General features: G+C 46.1%; 1 protein-coding gene across 2 annotated transcripts in view; it reads left to right on the plus strand.

Moving 5' to 3' along the window:
• Positions 1–1,875: 1,875 nt before the first annotated feature.
• The window catches only part of ENDOU (endonuclease, poly(U) specific), a gene marked incomplete at its 5' end in the record, with an annotated part of 30,470 nt that continues 12,745 nt past the window's right edge, over positions 1,876–19,600 (plus strand). The window contains 2 exons of one of the 2 annotated variants that reach the window (XM_081321964.1): positions 1,876–1,933; positions 16,925–17,059. In XM_081321964.1, the coding sequence (XP_081178090.1) occupies positions 1,876–1,933; positions 16,925–17,059 (193 nt within the window). Of the gene's footprint in view, positions 1,934–16,230; positions 17,060–19,600 lie in introns of those variants that run through there. The other variant, XM_081321963.1, reaches the window with a different exon arrangement.

The following is a 19,600-nucleotide window of genomic DNA, read 5'->3' on the forward strand; positions in this document are numbered from 1 at the left end:
TTTCCTTTTGCACTGACAAATGTATGATGAATTTATCCATGTTTATTAATATGCACCACTACCAGCTAGTTCAGGGGTCTTCAAACTTGGCACTTTTAAGACTTGTGGACTTCAACTCCCAGAATTCCTTAGCCCTCATGGCTGGCTGAGGAATTCTGGGAGTTGAAGTCTACAGGTCTTAAAGTTGCTAAGTTTCTAGAGTCCTAAGCTAGCTGGTTGGCCCTTCTGAGCTCTTCCAGTGTAGTAAGAATGCACCCCCCCATCCCTTCCCTGTATCCTTAAAGACACAGGAATCAAATGCAAAGTTATTTATTTATTTATTTATTTATTTTATTACATTTATATACCGCCCTTTCCCTGAGGGCGGTTTACAGGGAATTAAAAACCAAAAATTCAAAAGTTAAAACCAGTTTAAAAAAGATTAAATTTAACCCTGTGCAACTAAAACCCCAGTTAAAATAAATTAATCCTCAGCCTGGGCCAGAGAGCTCGAAGAGCCAGGTCTTCAGGCCCCGGCGGAATGAACGGAGGTAAGTAAGTAAGTAAGTAAGTAAGTAAGTAAGAAAATAAAGAAACACAAACTCTGTTTTTTTTCTCTTTAAGCTGCCTCTGGTGTGCCACGTGTCACCATGTTGCAATTTTAGACGGAAAGGCTCCGGCAATTGCAAAATCCTTTAGCTTTAAATTAAGCCCGTTTACCTTCAAAGAAAACTTTCTAAAAGCCACAGACAGACTCAATTCAAGGGGGTAAAACTAATTACATTTGTTTAAAGGGATTAAACCTTTCCTGTTGTCTTTTTTCCCCTTCCCCCGCCCAAACCACCTCCTTTTATAGCCTCTCCTCTGCTTCCCACCCATCTTTTTTCTTCAGTTCACCTCCAGCTCTGAGCTGCTTCTGGAAGCGCCAATCAGCTGGAGCTCTGCCGGCTCCTGGGGCTTCTGCCAAGCCCAGACAGTCCTGCAGGTGCAGCTACCTCTCCCTCTCCCTCAGGCTTGGCTCGCTTAGGCTCATTCCGCTCCCCTACTACACTTGGCTAGCAATCACGTACCACCTGCCATGTGGCAAAGTACCACAAGTGGTACGCATACTACCGGTTGAAAAGCCCTGCTCTAAGGAACCCAGTGATATTTGCAGAATCCTCATACATTGCTAATGGGCATGAGGATTCATGGCTGAAAGTATGTAGCTTGTCTGATAAGATAAGATGATGATAAGATAAGATAACCTTTATTGTCATTTTTTTGCTGCGGGCACAACGGCACACATCAAAAATGAAATTTAGTTGCCTGCTCTCAAAGTGAAACACATGCATGACACACACCTAAACATAGTATATACAACATATGTATAGACCCACAGCCCTACATATACATAACAAATAAGTATTAAATAATGCCACAAATTTTCTGGCTGAGAGGTGAGATTTGTCGCAAGACTGACCTAGATCAACTTCTTGGTGACACTATCATTTTAGCATCATGTTTTGAAGGCATTTAATGGGCATCCTACACAGATAGGGACCTTTCCAAATGAATTAACTACAAATAGCTGTATCTCAACACACTTTTGTCTTATGGGCAGATACGTGTGTCACATTAGCTGCAAACAGGAATTTCCTGCTTGGATTAATTTGATTTATATCACATTGGAACACATAGACTCATGCCTATGGCAAGGGCTGATATTGACGGACACACCTCTTACTTCCTTGTGGGATGCTGTGCTATCTATCCTTGAACCTCAAGCTCCTCCTAGCTTGTCTCCAAATGAACCACCCATGTAATATATACTGATGTAGCAATGACAACCGGCTGAAGTTGGTTGAGTCTGTTTCCTGTACCTCTTGGAGACTCAGCATCTGGGCTGTGGCGATAATGAAGAGTTGGGCATTTCTTCTCCTGCTAGTAGAGATTTCCAGTCTAGCATATGGATGTAAGTTTGCTTGTAAATAGACCGTGTATTGTTTAGAAGAATTGCAACCGGAGATGGTGCCTTCATAAGTTTGATTCTTTAAGATACTGAGAAAGAACTTACTAGGGGAATTTCAAATCGGAAGAAATATTTAAATTGCCATTCTTTGTAATCCCATACGGGAATAACACTGAATTCAGTTATGTATAGGCAGTGATCACTAGGCTGCCACTCCACGATACATTTACTGTGGAGGAAGCCAAAATGGAAGAAAGCAGGTAAGAAAGCTGTAGATCAGGTATACACGCATGTCAGTTGCGTTTTTACATTTTTTATGATGACATGCTCAAAAAGCCACAGCTGTACTGATTTTGTAATAAATGATTGAGTTGACTGATAGGAAACTGATGCTGAGTAATAGGAAAGATTCACTACGATTAGATGAGGTGTGCATGAATGTCAACACTCTCTTGCAGTCATCAAGTGGACTTAGAAGGAGGAACATTTCTCCAGCTTGATTCATACAACAAGCTCGGAGAATGAACCTTCATCCTCATCCTACACCCGAGCTACATATATTTGCCACTGTTGCAAATCATACAACCTTGTTGTAACCCAATAAAGTCTGTTGCCAGTAGAAGAGAATACTTGTAGCTCAGGGTTGAATTGATGAATCTCTTAGCTTGGTTATTTTCTGAAGTTGTTTCATTACCCAACTAGGTAACATCTTCAGTGCTGGAAGGGAGTGATGTTTGCTCTCTATTTATGCACAGTGGCTCGCCAACACCTAACAGAGAGCAAAGAAATGTCTGCAAGAAAGCAACCAAGATCAAGGAGCAACAAGGATTCCACAAATCTGTTGCTTTTGTTATTTTTCCCTCAATGGAAACCCACACATATAGCCCTTCAACACACACACATATAGCCCTTCAACACACACACACACAGAGGTACTGTATACATTGGGCTGTAATTTCCACCTTTTAAAATTATTTGCTTTATTTATATATTGTCACATTACTTATGAACTCATAGTAGCAGATAAACTCATGTCCAGGTAAGATGCATGCTGTTTTTTGAAATAATGCCCATATATATTCTTCTGGTGGCCTCTTTTTTATTGTTTTTGCTTTTCTAGTCTTTGGCAATGACTTGCAACTTTCCATGATGTATCTGAACTATCTAAGCTTTAATTTCATTATTAGTCTTTTCAGTGAGCAGTATGATTTTACCTCATCTAAGAATCAATAACTTATTCTCATTGTGGTCCAGTGTGATTTCTTTTTCATTGTTCAATGTTTCTGATGTTCCAGCTTTCAAACCATGGCCTTGAAAATATAAATCTATGTTTTCTATGTGATATCTCTAAGCTCAATTAGTCTTATATCTAAAATAGGAATAGCACGTTGTCTCAAGGGCCCTTTTTCTGATGTTTAAATCAGTGGTGGGATTCAAATATACGAACAACCGGTTCTCTGTGTGGTTGCCACTTTCGGAAGTCCATTCTGGGCCTGGGTAGCAAAAAATTAGCTACCGGTTCTGCCGAAGTGATGTGAACCGGCTGAATCCCACCACTGGTATAAATCCTTCTCACATCCATAACTGCTGAAAAGTAACAGCAAGGTTTTCCATCACTTTGAGTCCTGAAGCATAGGGTACCTGTAATTCAAATCCTAAAGTAAGCATATCAGATTAAACTCACCTAACTTCCAACTCTCTGTTTCCCAAACTGTTTTGCTTAAATATGTTATGTGGCTCCAAAACTTTAGGGCTTTTAGCTACCCAAAGAACGTTAATGTGCCCTTTGGCCATCAAATAGTTGCCCATTCCAATTCTAGGCAGATATGTGTAGGATCAGATATGAGTCCACACTCTCTTAAGGCCTTTGAAAATTCCTCAATATTAGAATTTTCAATTTACTTTGGGGGTTATATCACATTTTTGCTTCATTATGATTCAGGAAAGTATTAAACTGCTTGTACCACAGATTGGGAGTGGTAACCTGACATCAGTTGTCTTACTACTACCATAGCTTGCTGGAAGAAGAGCCCTCATTGTAGACTGTGAGCAATGGAATTGAATTGGAAAATACTTTCACTGGAGAAATTTTAGCGGAAATTGGCATTCATTAAGGATGCCATAATTGCAACATCCCTGTAATAAGATAAGATTGAATGTATTAAGAATCTGTTCAGTTCTTATAATTTATGACTCCTTGATTACCCTTTCAAGGAAGGCAAGTCTATGGATATGTAGCCTTGTAAAAGTGGCTTCAGAACATGGTAGATCATGCATGTCTATGGAGTTTCTCAGTCATCCAGGTCATGATTGTCCCAAAGGCGCTTTTCATAAGGCAGCTGGACGCTCTTTGCTTTTTCCTTGAAGACATTTTCCTTCTCATCCATTCTTCAGATCCAAAAAGAACTTCTTGTTCCATTTTAAGTTGGACAGTCTTGCCCCAAATTGCTGATATAATGAGGAGCAAAATGGGCTGAATACTGAAGGGATTAATTAAAGGAAGAAACCTCTGCACATCATTGCCGTATCTGTCACACTTGGAATTTGCTCCCTTGTGGTTTGATTTGCTTGTCAGAAACTAGCTGGGAATGTTGTAATCACGTGACCACAAGACTCTGCAACCATCATAAATGTGAGCCGGTTGCCAAATGCCTCAGTTTCAATCTCACGACTGTGGGGGTGGGATAATGGTCACAATTTTGAGGATGGGTCATAAATCATTTTTTATGGGGCTGTTGTAACTTCAGATCATCATTAAACAAGCAGTTGTAAGTCGAGGACTACCTGTATGGTATGACTGTCAAGGGCATAACAATATGGACGAACAGGGTGACAAACAGAATTGCCTCAAATGGAACAATCCAGAATGCCCCCTCCCACACGTACACACAATTTCTCAAGCAAGCTTCGAATACTTTGATTTCTTTTCTGACCATAAAAATGTCTTAGCTTTTTGTAGTGTACTGCAGAATTCAACTGTAATTTTTTTTTAAAAAAAATAGCTATTTTTTTTGAGGATTATACTGTTGGAATTGGTAGGAAATTCCAAAGACATAGTCTATATAGGAATCACATGTTAGGTAAGAGGGCTAGGCTGTTCCTTGAAGTAATGATTATTGATCTATGCAGTGATAAAATGTTCTCCTAGGATGTTAGATTAAAAAAAAACCAGCCTGTGAATGTTCACAGAAAGTCTACCTACAGTTCTACCTACAGAAACTAGCAAATCGGTTCCTTATTAGTCTTCAGTGAATTAGGCTGAGTCAGATGGCGTTTTCAAGCAACAATTTGGTAACATTTTTTTCCTTCAAACTGAAACAGGGTGGAAATCAAAGTAGCTGGTGTGGGTGGAAGCATGGCAGCAATGAGAAACTATGAGCAATGAGGTGTTCAACGGGTCTTTGGGTGCAAAGCAAGAAATGCAGATGTATCAAGCTTCTTCTGGCAAGCTACATTGGAACCAGCTCAACAGGCATATCAGATTGGGAGTTTTATAGTAGAAAAGCTAAGAAGTGATTAAGATAAGGTTCCAGTGACAGCTGTGTATTAAGCCTGAATCTTAGCAAAATCAATGTTCAGACAATTTACCTCTTTCTCTGACCTAGGCTATGCAATGGGATGGATGCCCCCCTCTTACGAGGGGCGGGGTACTTTTCATATTGCAATTTCTGATTTTGATAATGGACATATCAGCTGTCAAAGTGTTTATGAACCTCAAAAGCTCATTGTGGCACAGAGATGCTAGAAACCTAGAAGAAGAGCTCGAAATGGGGGAACAGTAGAAAAATAGCTGCCTGGGCAGCAGGGTGTGTTTATTTGCTTTAAGGCAGACATGTCAAACTCGTGACGTCACGTGACATCACGCAACATATTGGAACTTTCCCCCCATTGCTGGCAATGGGGTGGGCACGGTTTCCTTGTGACGCATCCGGCCCGCGTGCCGGCAGTTTGACACCCCTGCTTTAAGGAGTTAACTTTAGTTAGCTGGAAACATTTATGTTTTTCATCAAGTTAAAAATTGTCCTCCATCTGAGCTCACACTTTTTGGGGGTAGTTTGCCAATGCTGTCTTCTGTGGGGGTTTTTTTAAAATTTTCCAGCATATACAATAACCCTGGGATTTCCCTTTGAAAAACTTTATTTAGTTTAAAAAAGTTAGAGAAACATGGAACATTTAAGAAAGCAAAAAATAACATACTGATAATAAAGCCGGGGTAGATAAACAATAGGTATTATAAAAACTGATATGCTTCAGTATATATTTAATGATTTATGATATTGTGCAATATTTCATATCCTTTCTGTAAAGAAAGCACAAAAATCCTTATGGGAATTTAAACTAAGTGCACTTGGTTAACATGGTCATTTGTTGAGATGGGCAGCTACAGAAATAACAACAACAACAACAACAGTAGTATTAGTAGTAGTAGAGCGGAGCAGAATGTAATGTAATGTAATGTAATGTAATGTAATGTAATGTAATGTAATGTAATGTAATGTAATGTAATGTAATGTAATGTAATGTAATGATAGAATAGAATAGAATAGAATAGAATAGAATAGAATAGAATAGAATAGAATAGAATAGAATAGAATAGAATAGAATAGAATAGAATAGAATAGAATAGAATAGAATAGAATAGAATAGAATAGAATAGAATAGAATAGATTGGGATTTTCTGTATCCAAACTCTAACTAGGCTGCTTAGTTTTCTAAGTCAGCTAAGGTTGGTTAATATAATCAATTCCTTACATAGGAAGGATCACATAGTCCTGGCAGAAACTATATCCAACAGGAAGATGTAATCTGGGTTAGATGTCCCAAGAGTAATGGTCTGAAGTAAACTATCTTCTCTCTCTCACTCCCAGTTTGGACCTTCAAAACACTTTTATGGCTTAATGATCCTACTTGACACTTGGCCAAGTTGTTCAAGATGATTAATAAGCCATCACAGTTGCTACAGTGCACAAGTGCTTCTTTCATCATTCTGCTTCATGTTGATCTGGCAACTGATTGCTAAGTGTTCAATGTTGACTATGAAATATGAATCACCACCAAAGCGATGATAATAAGAAGTGAACATCTCATAGATTTATGGGAAACCATAAATCACATTTCCTGGAATTGAAATTAACTGCTCTAAGGTTGGGCTTTTGAATTAAACTTTCAAAATATGAGAGGAGACAACGGGAAGAGTTTAATATTATGTATTATGTAATATTTAACATCCGCAAGTAATGCATTAAATGAATACAAAGGGAAGTCTTTATTTTGTGATATAGGAAGGTGATAGGTATACGGTAGAATTGTTGCATGTATAACATACTAAGGGAGAAAGGAAAGGAAAGTAAGGAGAAAATAGTTGGCTTTTCCAATGTTTTAAAAAAACTTTCCCAACTTTGAATCTTTCATAGCAATTCTCCACGGAAAAATGTAGAAAGTACTTTTTTTTCCTTGTAGAGTCCTTGGTGTGCTTTGAGTTTGATTGTTTGCTTGCTTGTTTCATTACCTGACTATCAAACATCATCCATGCTAGTGAATGTGGTTTCAGCTAAGCAGACAGCAAACAATCAAGCGGAAAACAATACCTTAATCAAGGAACTACAGAGAAAACCACACTCACCCCAACATGGGCAGGATAAGCTACTGTCAGTGCTTTTTTTGTAAAAGAAAAAGGTGCCGGAACTCACACATGTCATACAACCCGCCTTGCCTACCCTACAAGGTTCCTGTTGTGACTCAGGGCCAGCCTGTGGGTCCGACAGCCGGCTCCGATGTATCGGATGACTCAGATGTGGGGGAGGAGGGAAACGAACCGGCTGATGATGATTTGGAGGCTTTGCAGAGTCCTCAGCCGGGGACCTCTTCTCAGCTGCGTGAGCCCGAGAGTGCGGAGGAAGATGACCCACAGCTGGCCCTGTTCAAGGACGCCCGACGCAGGAGGCAGTCGAGCAGGAACAAACAAAGAAAGGCTGTGAGACTCCTCGGGAGGAGGCACAGGGAGACCACGCCCTGAGCTCTCTATAAAAGGAGTGTTTGGGGAGGGGCTGGTTGCTGAAAGCAACTTTTCCGCTTGAGAAGACAAGCTCTTGTGTTTTTGTTAACTGCGTAATTAAATCTTGGCAGATGCCTTTTAGCCTTGGAAGCTCTCCAGTCTCTTCTTCTTAAATAGGGGTTTGCCTTTACAAGGCCAGAAGAGGGCTGGTTCAGAACAGTTTGCTTTCAGCCCCCACCCCTTATTACTACGATGGAGCAGCTTCTTGCCGAGAATGCCCAGCTCACTCAGCAACTTACTTTGCTGGCAGCTCAGGTGGCTCAACTGCAAGCTCAGGTACATGCTGCACCCCCACCCAGGAGGAAATGTCAGATAGCTATGCCGGATAAATTTGCTGGTAATCCAGAACTGTTTCCTGCCTTCCTGGGACAATGCCAGCTTTTTATCAGCGTGAGAGCAGTTGATTTCCCCACTGACCGAGATAAGGTGGGATTCGTGTTGAGCCTTCTGTCGGGAGATGCAGCTCGTTGGGGCACGCCTCTGTTGGCACAGCCTAGCCCTTTGTTGGATAACTTTGGGGGGTTTTGTGACCATATGCGCCTCATGTACGAGGACCCGATTAAGGCGCAGACTGCCACCCGACGCCTGAAAGTTTTGAGGCAGGGTCAGCGCCCTCTACAGGCCTATATCAGCGATTTCCGGCTGCTTAGCCAGGATTCCGCCTGGAATGAGGCTGCGCTCGTGGATGCCTTTCAGGATGGCTTGTCAGAGGAGATGTTGGATGAGCTGGCCCGCGTGGACATTCCCTCAGATCTGAATGGGCTGATCCATCTTTGTCTGCGGATCGATGCCCGGTTGCAGCAGCGAAAGAGTCGCCGTGCCACCCCACAGACCCCTGCCGCCCCTGTTGTGCGTGAGCCCCCAGTCCAGAGGGAGGAGCCAATGGAGCTGGGTGCCGCCAGGTCCCGTCTATCGGTGACGGAAATGGACAGACGACGATCGGAGGGGTTGTGTTTTTACTGTGGGGACCCTGGACATTTGGCTGCTTCTTGTCCAAAGAAGCGTCAGCGGGCATCAGTGACCAAGCCGGCCCTGAGAAAGTCCCCTGCTTTGCTGTCGGGAAACGGCCCGAGCCCGATCTAGACGGTGTGAAAGATCGGGCGACCCACAACGACCACGCCGAGCGACGCCGTTCCGACGGTGCCTGTGAACCTTCACGGCATTTGATTTTGGAGGCACGTCTGATCCTTCCTGGCAAGCCAGAGGGGATTCCGGTCCATGCCTTAATTGACTCTGGGGCTACCACTAACTTTATGGATTCGGCCTTTGTGGCCAAATGGGCTGTTCCCCAGTGTCCAGTGGATCCGCCCATGCTTGTGGAGACCATCGATGGTCGAGTGCTCCTGTCCGGGCCTATTACGGCCGCCACGCAACCCGTGTGTATGGCCATCAGTACCCATGTGGAGGCCATTCAGTTCTACGTCACTTCGGAACTGCACTTCCCCGTGGTCTTGGGACTGGCGTGGCTCCGGGCGCATGATCCACAGATCTATTGGTCTCAGAACTTGGTCACCTTCCCAAGTTTGCAGTGCGTGGACCACACCCGCCATATCTGTGCCGGCCAGGTGGAGGGTTCCCCAGGGGTTTCCTTGCCTCCCGAACTGTCCGACTTTGCTGACGTGTTCAGCGAGTCAGAGGCGGACCAATTACCCCCGCACAGGCCCTACGACTGCTCCATTGACCTAGTCCCTGATGCGCCTCTCCCAGTGGGGCGTTTGTACTCCATGTCGGAGCCCGAGTTGGCTGCATTGCGGGACTTCCTGACAAAGAACTTGGCTCGTGGTTTCATCCGGCCCTCGTCCTCGCCAGTGTCTGCGCCCGTGCTCTTCGTCAAAAAGAAGTCGGGCGAGTTACGGCTTTGCTGTGACTACCGGAAACTCAACGCTATCACGGTGCGTAACCGCTACCCGCTGCCCCTCATCCCCGAGCTCTTGGACCGACTCCAGGAGGCTAAGATCTTCACGAAACTGGACCTGCGTGGAGCTTACAACCTCGCCAGGGTTCGGCCGGGTGATGAGTGGAAGACGGCGTTTGGTACTCGCTATGGACATTTCGAGTACACGGTGATGCCGTTTGGCCTGACCAACGCCCCCGCTGTGTTTCAGCATTTAATGAATGACATCTTTCGGGATCTGTTGGACCAGTTTGTTGTGATTTACCTGGACAACATCCTGATTTACTCCCCGTCGCGTGAAGCGCATCATCAGCATCTCCGTCAGGTCCTGCAGCGCCTCCGGAAACATCGGCTGTTTGCCAAGTTGGAGAAGTGCCAGTTCTACCAGGTGACCATTGATTTCTTGGGTCACCGCATTTCTCCTGAGGGCATCGCCATGGAACCGAGTAAAGTTGAGTCGTTGCAGAGTTGGCAACCCCCGCGTCGCGTGAAGGATGTTCAGCGACTTCTTGGATTTGCCAACTACTATCGGACATTCATCCCTGGCTTTGCTGCCTTGACAGCCCCCCTCACCCGGCTCCTGCAGAAGAAGACTCGGTTCCAGTGGAACGCCCCCGAACAACAGGCGTTCCAAGCTTTGAAGGACGCCTTCATGAAGGAGCCCATCTTGAAGCATCCTGACCCGCAACGGCCGTTTGTCGTGGAGGCGGACGCCTCCGACATTGCCATTGGGGCCGTGTTACTCCAGGCAGCGACGCCCAACGGTACCCTTTTCCCTTGCGCGTATCACTCTCGGAAATTGAATCCCTCGGAGCGCAACTATACCATCTGGGAGAAGGAGCTGTTGGCCATCAAGGCGGCGTTCGAGGCTTGGAGGCATCATCTGGAGGGGGCGCGGCATCAAATCGAGGTCCGGACGGACCACAAGAATCTGGAAAGCCTGCAGACCGCTCGGAATTTGAACCAACGCCAGATCCGGTGGTCCCTCTTCTTTGCGAGGTTTGACTTCCGGGTGTGGTACATACCAAGCGGGCACAACCAGAGAGCGGATGCTCTGTCCAGGAAGCCCGAGTACACCCGAGTGGAAGACAAGCTTCCGCCCAGGACAGTGATCCCCGTCGAGTCTTTTGCTGCGGTGCGGGAGCCGGTGGATATATGGGCTCGGATCCGGGAGGCGCAGCAGCAGGAGGCGTGGGTGGCTCAGCGGAAGGAAGAGGTGGGGCCAGATTCGCCTTGGTCGGTCACGGATGGACTCCTGTATTATCGTGACCGGCTCTATGTTCCAGGAGGGCCACTCAGGGGACTCGTCCTCAGCCAATGTCATGATAACCCGGCTGCGGGGCATTTTGGCCTGTTCAAGACTCTGAACCTGGTCTCCCGTACATTCTGGTGGCCCCGAGTCCGACACGATGTCCAGTCTTATGTCACCTCCTGCGTCCCATGCAGGCAGGCCAAGTCAGCGACAGGGGCCCCGCCTGGTTTACTGCAACCTTTGCCAACGCCCAAGAGACCCTGGGGGGCTGTGTCCATGGACTTTCTGACGGATCTACCCCCATCCTCCGGCTTCACGACAGTGTTTGTGGTGGTGGACATGTTGACCAAGATGGCGCACTTCATCCCCTGTCGCGGCTTACCGTCAGCTCGCGCCACTAGTCGCATGTTCATCCAACAGGTGTTCCGGCTGCACGGCCTTCCCGATAGAGTCGTCTCCGATAGGGGGGCCCAGTTTACAGCCCGCTTCTGGCAGGAGTTGATGCGGGCGTTGGACATTAAGGTTTGCCTCTCGTCCGCGCATCATCCTCAGACCGACGGGGGTACCGAGAAGGTCATCGGCATCTTAGAGCAGTATCTGCGCTGCTACGTTAACCTGCAGCAGGACAATTGGGTGGACTATTTGGCCATAGCCAAGTTTGCCTTTAACAACTCGCAGCACACCTCCACGCAGATGACACCGTTCTTGGCCAACGTGGGTTATCACCCCCGGTTTTTCCCCCTTTCACCCGTGGACTCACCGGAGCCGGCAGCGAACGAATTCATGGCGGAGTTACAGGCGATCCATCGGTTGGTGCGACGGCAGCTGGAGAAGGCCAAGGCCGACTACAAGAGGTTCGCCGATCGGTCGAGAAGGGATACGCCTCCACTATCGGTGGGGGATCGGGTCTGGCTGTCCACCAGGAACCTACCATCCACTTGGCCGGCGAGGAAGCTGGACCACCGTTACCTTGGACCGTTCCCAGTCGAGGCCGTCATCAACCCGGTCGCCTATCGTTTAACTCTGCCACGTTCCCTGCGCGTGCACCCCGTCTTCCATCGGTCCTTGTTGGTCCCCGAACAACCGGCTTGTCCACTTCGCCAAGCGGAACCTCCCCCATCAGGACCTCGTGATGGCGACAGCACCCCCGAGTACGAGGTCGCCAGCATCAGGGATTCCCGCTGGCTGAAAGGTCGCTTCCAGTACCTGATCGAGTGGAAAGGGTACGGGCCGGAGGACTTCACATGGGAAGACGCGACCGCCGTTCATGCCCCTGCGTTGGTGACTGCTTTTCACGAACAGTTCCCATCCCGACCGCATCCGGATCGGCAGACCCGGGGGAAGGGCCCTGCGGTGCGGGATAGTGTTGTGACTCAGGGCCAGCCTGTGGGTCCGACAGCCGGCTCCGATGTATCGGATGACTCAGATGTGGGGGAGGAGGGAAACGAACCGGCTGATGATGATTTGGAGGCTTTGCAGAGTCCTCAGCCGGGGACCTCTTCTCAGCTGCGTGAGCCCGAGAGTGCGGAGGAAGATGACCCACAGCTGGCCCTGTTCAAGGACGCCCGACGCAGGAGGCAGTCGAGCAGGAACAAACAAAGAAAGGCTGTGAGACTCCTCGGGAGGAGGCACAGGGAGACCACGCCCTGAGCTCTCTATAAAAGGAGTGTTTGGGGAGGGGCTGGTTGCTGAAAGCAACTTTTCCGCTTGAGAAGACAAGCTCTTGTGTTTTTGTTAACTGCGTAATTAAATCTTGGCAGATGCCTTTTAGCCTTGGAAGCTCTCCAGTCTCTTCTTCTTAAATAGGGGTTTGCCTTTACAAGGCCAGAAGAGGGCTGGTTCAGAACAGTTCCATCCAAAAAAGGTGCCGGAACTCCGTTCTGAGCGTTCTATGAGAAAAAAAGCCCTGTATATAAACAAAGAGCAAACCCCACACTCGCTAGCGCTGATGCTATTGTCTAGTTGAGTAATGAAACAACTACAAGCAAATATCAAACCTCAGAAAGTACCGAGGGCTGCATAGTTTAACCCCGGGTTACATGTATTCTCTTCTATTTATATATATGTATTAGCTTGCTTGGGATCCCTTTTCCGGCCAGTCCAGATTGAGAGTTCTATGATTGCTTCCCCTGGTATAATTAGTTTGGAAGTAAGCCACTGGCAATAGAAGGTGAAGTTCACTTAGTTCCAGAAGAATGTTATGAAGTCTTTTTTTTTTTTTAGTGCAAGCTTTGTGTTTTGAGGAAATGCATTTGATACATTATCAGCTGTGTAAGCCATCTCTTTCTGTATATTCTTTAATTAAAAAAAGAATGCAACGAGAAGAGAGAGAGAGAGAGAGAGAGAGAGAGAGAGAGAGAGAGAGAGCTGACGAAGAGGAGAAAGGGAAGAATAAAAAGGGAAAGTGCTTATAAATGGGTATATTTCGGATGAATAACAATAACAATAACAATAACAATAACAATAACAATAACAATAACAATAACAATAACAATAACAATAACAATAACAATAACAATAACAATAACAATAACAATAACAATAACAATAACAATAACAATAACAATAACAATAACAATAAGTAGTAGTAGTTGGAAGGTCATCTAGTCCAATACAACAAATATTTTTGAAATATTTGAAGGGTCATCATGCAGACAAGGGAGATGTATCTTCTGTTGCTGTAAGGCAGGGGTGTCAAACTCAATTTGATTGAGGGCCGCATCAGCATTGCGGTTGCCCTCAGGGGGCCGGGTGGGTGTGGCCTGGGTTGGCATGGCCTACTGGGTGGGCGTGGCTAGAGTGCATATGGCCTACTGGGTGGGCGTGGCTAGAGTGCATATGGCAGGCATGTCCAAAGTCCGGCCCGGGGGCCATTTGCGGCCCGGGGGGCGGTTTAATACGGCCCTCTAACAGCCCTCCCTGCTCTGTGTAAATGCGGTCCTCCCACGGCCCTCCCTTCTGATTGAGGGCGGCAAGCAGAAGACTGTCTGCCACAGGAGGGAGGGCGGTGTGAGGGTGTTTCTGAGCAGCATATGGAGTCTCGGGTGCTGCCAGATCCCCTCCTTCTTTTCCCCCTTCTCTCTCTCTCTCTCTCTGTGTCTGTGTGTGTTGGACCCGCGGGGAACAGCTGGTAGGGAGGCGGCAGTCCGGCATTTCCCCCTCTCTCATTTGTCTATGTGTGTGTCGGACCTGCGGGGAACGGCTGGTAGGGAGGCTGGTAGGGAGGCGGCAGTCTGGCATTTCCCCCCCTCTCATTTGTATGTGTGTGTGTGTGTGTTGGACCTGCGGGGAACGGCTGGTAGGGAGGCAGCAGTCTGGCATTTTCCCCCCTCTCATTTGTGTGTGTGTGTGTGTGTGTGTGTGTGTGTCTCGGACCTGCGGGGAACGGCTGGTAGAGGTGGTGGCAGTCTGGTGTTTGCATCTCTCTGTGGGCCCGACACACACACACACAGGAGGGGGGGAACGCCGGACGGCCACCTCTACCAGCTGTTCCCCACAGGTCTGACACACACACACAGGAAGGAGGTAAACAACGCCGGACCACCGCCTCCCTAACAAACCTCTCCTGCGTGCGGAGAAATGCCCATTCCCTCTGCTGAGCCATTCCAGTTGCTTGCATTGCAGAAGGCAATCATTTGGAACGAAGACACGAGTTCAGCGTTTCTCCGCCCGCGCTGATCTCGCCCTCCTTACAGTCTCCCTCTCTTTGCTTCAGCTTGCTTTCTGCATTTGGGATGAAGACTCGAGAGAGGGAGACTGTAAGGAGCGTGAGATCAGCACGGGCTGAGAAACGCCAAATCTCGTCTTTGTCCCAAATGCAGAAAGTGCTGATCTCGCGCTCCTTACAATCTCCCTCTTTCAAGTCTCCAGTCTTTGTCCCAAATGCAGAAAGCAAGCTGAAACAAAGAGAGGGAGACTGTAAGGAGGGCGAGATCAGCACGGGCTGAGAAACGCTGAATCTCGAGTCTTCATCCCAAATAACTTGCCTTCTGCAATGCAAGCAACTGGGATGGCTCAGCAGAGGGAATGGGCATTTCTCCCCACGTGCTGATCAGTGAGCGCAGAGAAACGCGGATTCCCTGTGCGCCCTTGCAAGATATGGAGGTGCTCCAGGGAAGTAACTGGGATGGCTCAGCAGAGGGAATGTGCATTTCTCCGCATGCGCTGATCAGAGGGCACGGAGAAACGCCGAACCTCGAGTCTTCATCCCAAATGTAGAAAGCAAACTGAAACAAAGAGAGGGAGATTGTAAGAAGCGCGAGATCAGCGCGGGCTGAGAAATGCCGATCTCGTGTTCAGATTGTTGGGGGCAATCTCGCTCCAGCGTCTCGGCGAGCACACTGGGCCGCCCCGCTCCTTGGGGCTCGCTGCTGCCATGGGGGCCGGCTCGGGGATTTGTTTCTGCAGGTTAAATCGGAACCAAGCAGCAAGTGAAAAAGTTAGCAGCAGTAGCGGGAGTGGTTTTAATTGCCAAGCGTCCCCATGGAAGTCAATGGAGGCGCCGTGGCTGGCCTTTTGAGTTGGTGAGTGAATGAGAGCGAGAGAGAAACGTTTTTTGAGCAGTGTGAGTGAATGAGAGCATGAAAGAGGCTTTTTGGAGCAAGAGTGAGGGAATGAGAGAGCGAGAGAGAAGCTTTTGCAAACAAAACATGAGTGAATGAGACCGAGAGAGAAACTTTTCCAAGCAAAGGTGAGTGAAAGAGAGCGGAGGGGGCAGGGCGCCTGTATGTCTCCCCTTAGGCTCCACTGTTCTGTCAAGCCTCTTGTTTTGCACATAAAACACATTGTGAAAACTCAGCTGTCAGTTGATCTTAATGTTATAAAATGAAAAGTATGCCATTTGCAATTAACTTGGCATAAAATAATTCATTTGCATTTAATTGTAATTGTTCAAAGAATGTTCGGAAAAATGTTCGGCCCTCCAGCATGTTCACTTCATCCAATCTGGCCCTCTTTGAAAAAAGTTTGGACACCCCTGGCATACGGCCTACTGGGTGGGCGTGGCCAGCTCTACATCGTTCGCATCAAGGGTGCCTATGGGGGCCTGGGCAGGAGTGGGACAGATCTGAGGGTCTCTGGCAGAAGGAGGGTCTCTGGGCCAGGGCCAAGGCAGTGGGGGCCGTTCCCTCACTGTTTCCAGGATGGCTTCACGGGCCACATGAAACCACTTCGCGGGCCGGATCCGGCCCCCGGGCCTTGTGTTTGACATGTCTGCTGTAAGGGATTATATCCAAACAAGTGAATTCAGATAACAAAAACAGGATGTAGATTAAAGATGAGAAAGAAGTTCCTGATGGAATAAAGTATCTGACCATCTCCCACTGATTCTTAAGGGAATGGGAGAAGCCTCCCTTGGAAGTGGGACTCAAAGCTTTAGATGCAGGAAGGCTTCAGGAAGTCTTCTCAGGTTGATCTCAGTAAATGGATAGAGTTATAGGAATAAATAGACCTTGATATCTTCTAGGCTTCAGCATTTTAAAGATCACCACCATTATTTTGAGCTAGTACCTAAAACCAACGTGGAAGCCAATTCAATCAAGTGTGCTCTATACACCACCCACACAGCATTGAAGTGTTGCAATCTCTATACATTTAGAGATATTCTCCATTCGTTGACAATATTCAAAGGACACTAGTCAAAGAACAGAACCTAAATGTTCTTGAAGCCAGCTTCTAGCTTAGGGAGACCATCCATTAGCCTTCAAATACTGCATCATGATCATCTTTTTTGGTCCAACTTGCTGCTAATCCTGGCCCTGCTAATTATTTTGCCTCTCCCAATCTACTTTACAGCTTTGTATGGGCCTGCAGATTCCTGCAAAGGACGATGTAATGAAAAATATAACCGGGAAGATGAGTGCCACTGTGATAATAACTGTGAACAAAATCAGAACTGTTGTGAAGATTACCGCATCCACTGCAGAACAGGTAAAGCATTCTCAGATCAAGCTTGACTAAGTGGATGTCACTACTATATATTACTTGTCCTGAGATCAGAATGGAAATAGTTTACACATTGCCTTTTTTTTTACATATTAAACCATTTAATCTAGCCACAGACTTGGTATACTGGTTGTCACCCATGTTAGCTACTCTGGTCTGACCTAACTTATCTTTTTTTAAATTAGCCAGGATTAGCAGCCAACTGCCCTCTATTGAACACACACACACACACACACACACACACACACACACACACCAAATACGCCCCTCCTCATAGAAAAAAGTGACTGTCTTCATGCATATCCATAAGTTTGTGTAGATTTAACAAGAGATAAGATCAAATGTTTTATAATAATTCCTTTTTTAAAATAATTAAGGTCATATATAAAAACACTGTACTGTCAAATTAGAGACACATAATATGGACTAGAAATTTGATATGTTGCTTCTTGTTGCTGTGGCTGTTTGTGTCCAGTCAAAGAAAGCATGTGAGTCCACACCAATGGAAGAAGGGGTTTACTAGGCTATTTAAACTGGGTCCCTTCTTTTGCCAACTTAGACCCCATTTTGAAGGATGGACTCTGGGGTGCATGTCTGGAGCCTCACAATCCAGGAAGACCCCAAATAACTCTCAGAAGTCAAAGCCATACAGCCTCTGTACACGTCTTCTACTTCATTTAAATGCCAAGAGAAGACCTCAAGAGATCACTCCATCCATGGGACTTTTTCAGCAGCAGCATTGTTGGTCTTGCTGAAAAATTTCTTTCTTCCTGTTGTGTCCATCCCTAAATCAATGAACTGTTGTCTTTGAGGATGCAAAGCAAAACGGGACATTGAAGTATCAAGTGAGGAACAACTAGCAATTCATGGTCTTTTCATTACCAGGAAAAACAATTTTGATTCTGCCAACTAACACCCTGAGTTTGCAAGATACTATTGTTACATGCTTTGGACGTGGGTAGCTACTTGTGTGGTTTCCTGTTTTAGCAATATGTATTTAAATTTCCATGTTATGATATTATATTTTAAGTGCTTGGGATTTCATTGGCTGATTTTAAACTATTGTAAGTCTCCCTAGGAAAACCTGAGGCTGACACTTATTTTTTTTTAAAAAAATGAATATATAGTCCCAAAGGGCAACACCTAAACAGTTAAGCTGCCTGCCCTCCTCACTCTCGCTCTCCCCCTCTTTCTCTTACTTAAAAGGAATGTGCAGACATTGTAGCTTTGATTGGCTAGATGCGTGGTCACCCAGCATGTCTATGTGGTAGACATAGATCAGAAAAATCAAGATGGTGCCTGTTACCATACAATTAAAACTCCTTCCCTTTCATGTGCATTGCATGACACAAGAAGGTCTTCAATTGCAATGGTGGCAGCCACTACCTTGATTTTTCTGACCCTAACCCTATGGATATCCCTGGTGACCACATAGGACTATTAGGGAGAAGACAACAAGAATGTTGGTGCTGTGAGGAAGAAAATGTCATGGAAGGAGTATTAGTTTTTTTTGAAGGTGATGTTGCTATTGATATTGCCTCTGCCAATACTCTGGGCAATAAACCAGAGTGGCCAAGGGAAGGGGATCCTAGGGCCTCCACAAATCTCTGGAGCCACAGATATGTTTGGGAACTCTAGAGAATGGAAAGAAACCAGACCCAGTTGGACTCAATGGGTTTGTTTTTCATACCTGGTCATGCAATTTGACCAATCTGGTTGGTGTTTTCACCCACATAAGGAATCTAAGCAATGGCAGCCCCTGGATGATCTTGCTACATTTGGATGTTACACAGGATTGAGTATCTGAATGGGAAACCACCAGAGAATCCCAGGAATATAGGCTTGATTGGGAAGTAGGAAAAAAAATGCAAAAATAAGAAAGCAGTGTCCAATCATTTCTATATTGCTTCCAAGAAGGCTGCATGAACAGAGCCATGAAATCATCTAGTGTTGAACTTGACACAAAGGAGATTTTACATTTTTTACCAAGGCAACTGACCTGTAATATGGTTGGGCCTCATCACTGGTAGAAGGCAGAATAAAATCAGCCATCCTGAGAAACATTGACGAGTGGCATATCAACTTTAGAAAGAAACAAAATAAAACCATCAGCCTTTTGTCCAAAAATATAAAAGGTGATTCCCAAGAGAAGCCAAACAAGTTTGGAGCCACAGGCCAAGGAAAAGGATATCCTGGAGGTAGGGGGCAAGCATGTCACCAAATCATGGCATTTAAGGAAACCCCCTCCCCCACAATATGTCATGGCTGAGTATGGGAGTGAGGAAGAAAATGTCTAGACTTAGTTCTAGCTTAGTTTAAGGGGTTTATCTTCTTAATGCAAAGTATCTCCACAGCCTCAATCCTTGCTTGGTTGCATCTGTTGAAAGAAAAAGTCTCCATCAGAGTCCAGTCCAAGCTGGGAATAAAGAAAATGGAGACTGATTTAAGAAAGAAGATTGTAGTTTATTGAAGAGCAGAACCAGACAGAAATGTGGTTCTGGGAAAGCTGACCGCATGGAGTAGGGA

This window comes from Vipera berus (assembly GCF_964194415.1).
Source record: "Vipera berus genome assembly, chromosome: 2".
Classification (NCBI taxonomy): Eukaryota; Metazoa; Chordata; class Lepidosauria; order Squamata; family Viperidae; genus Vipera; species Vipera berus.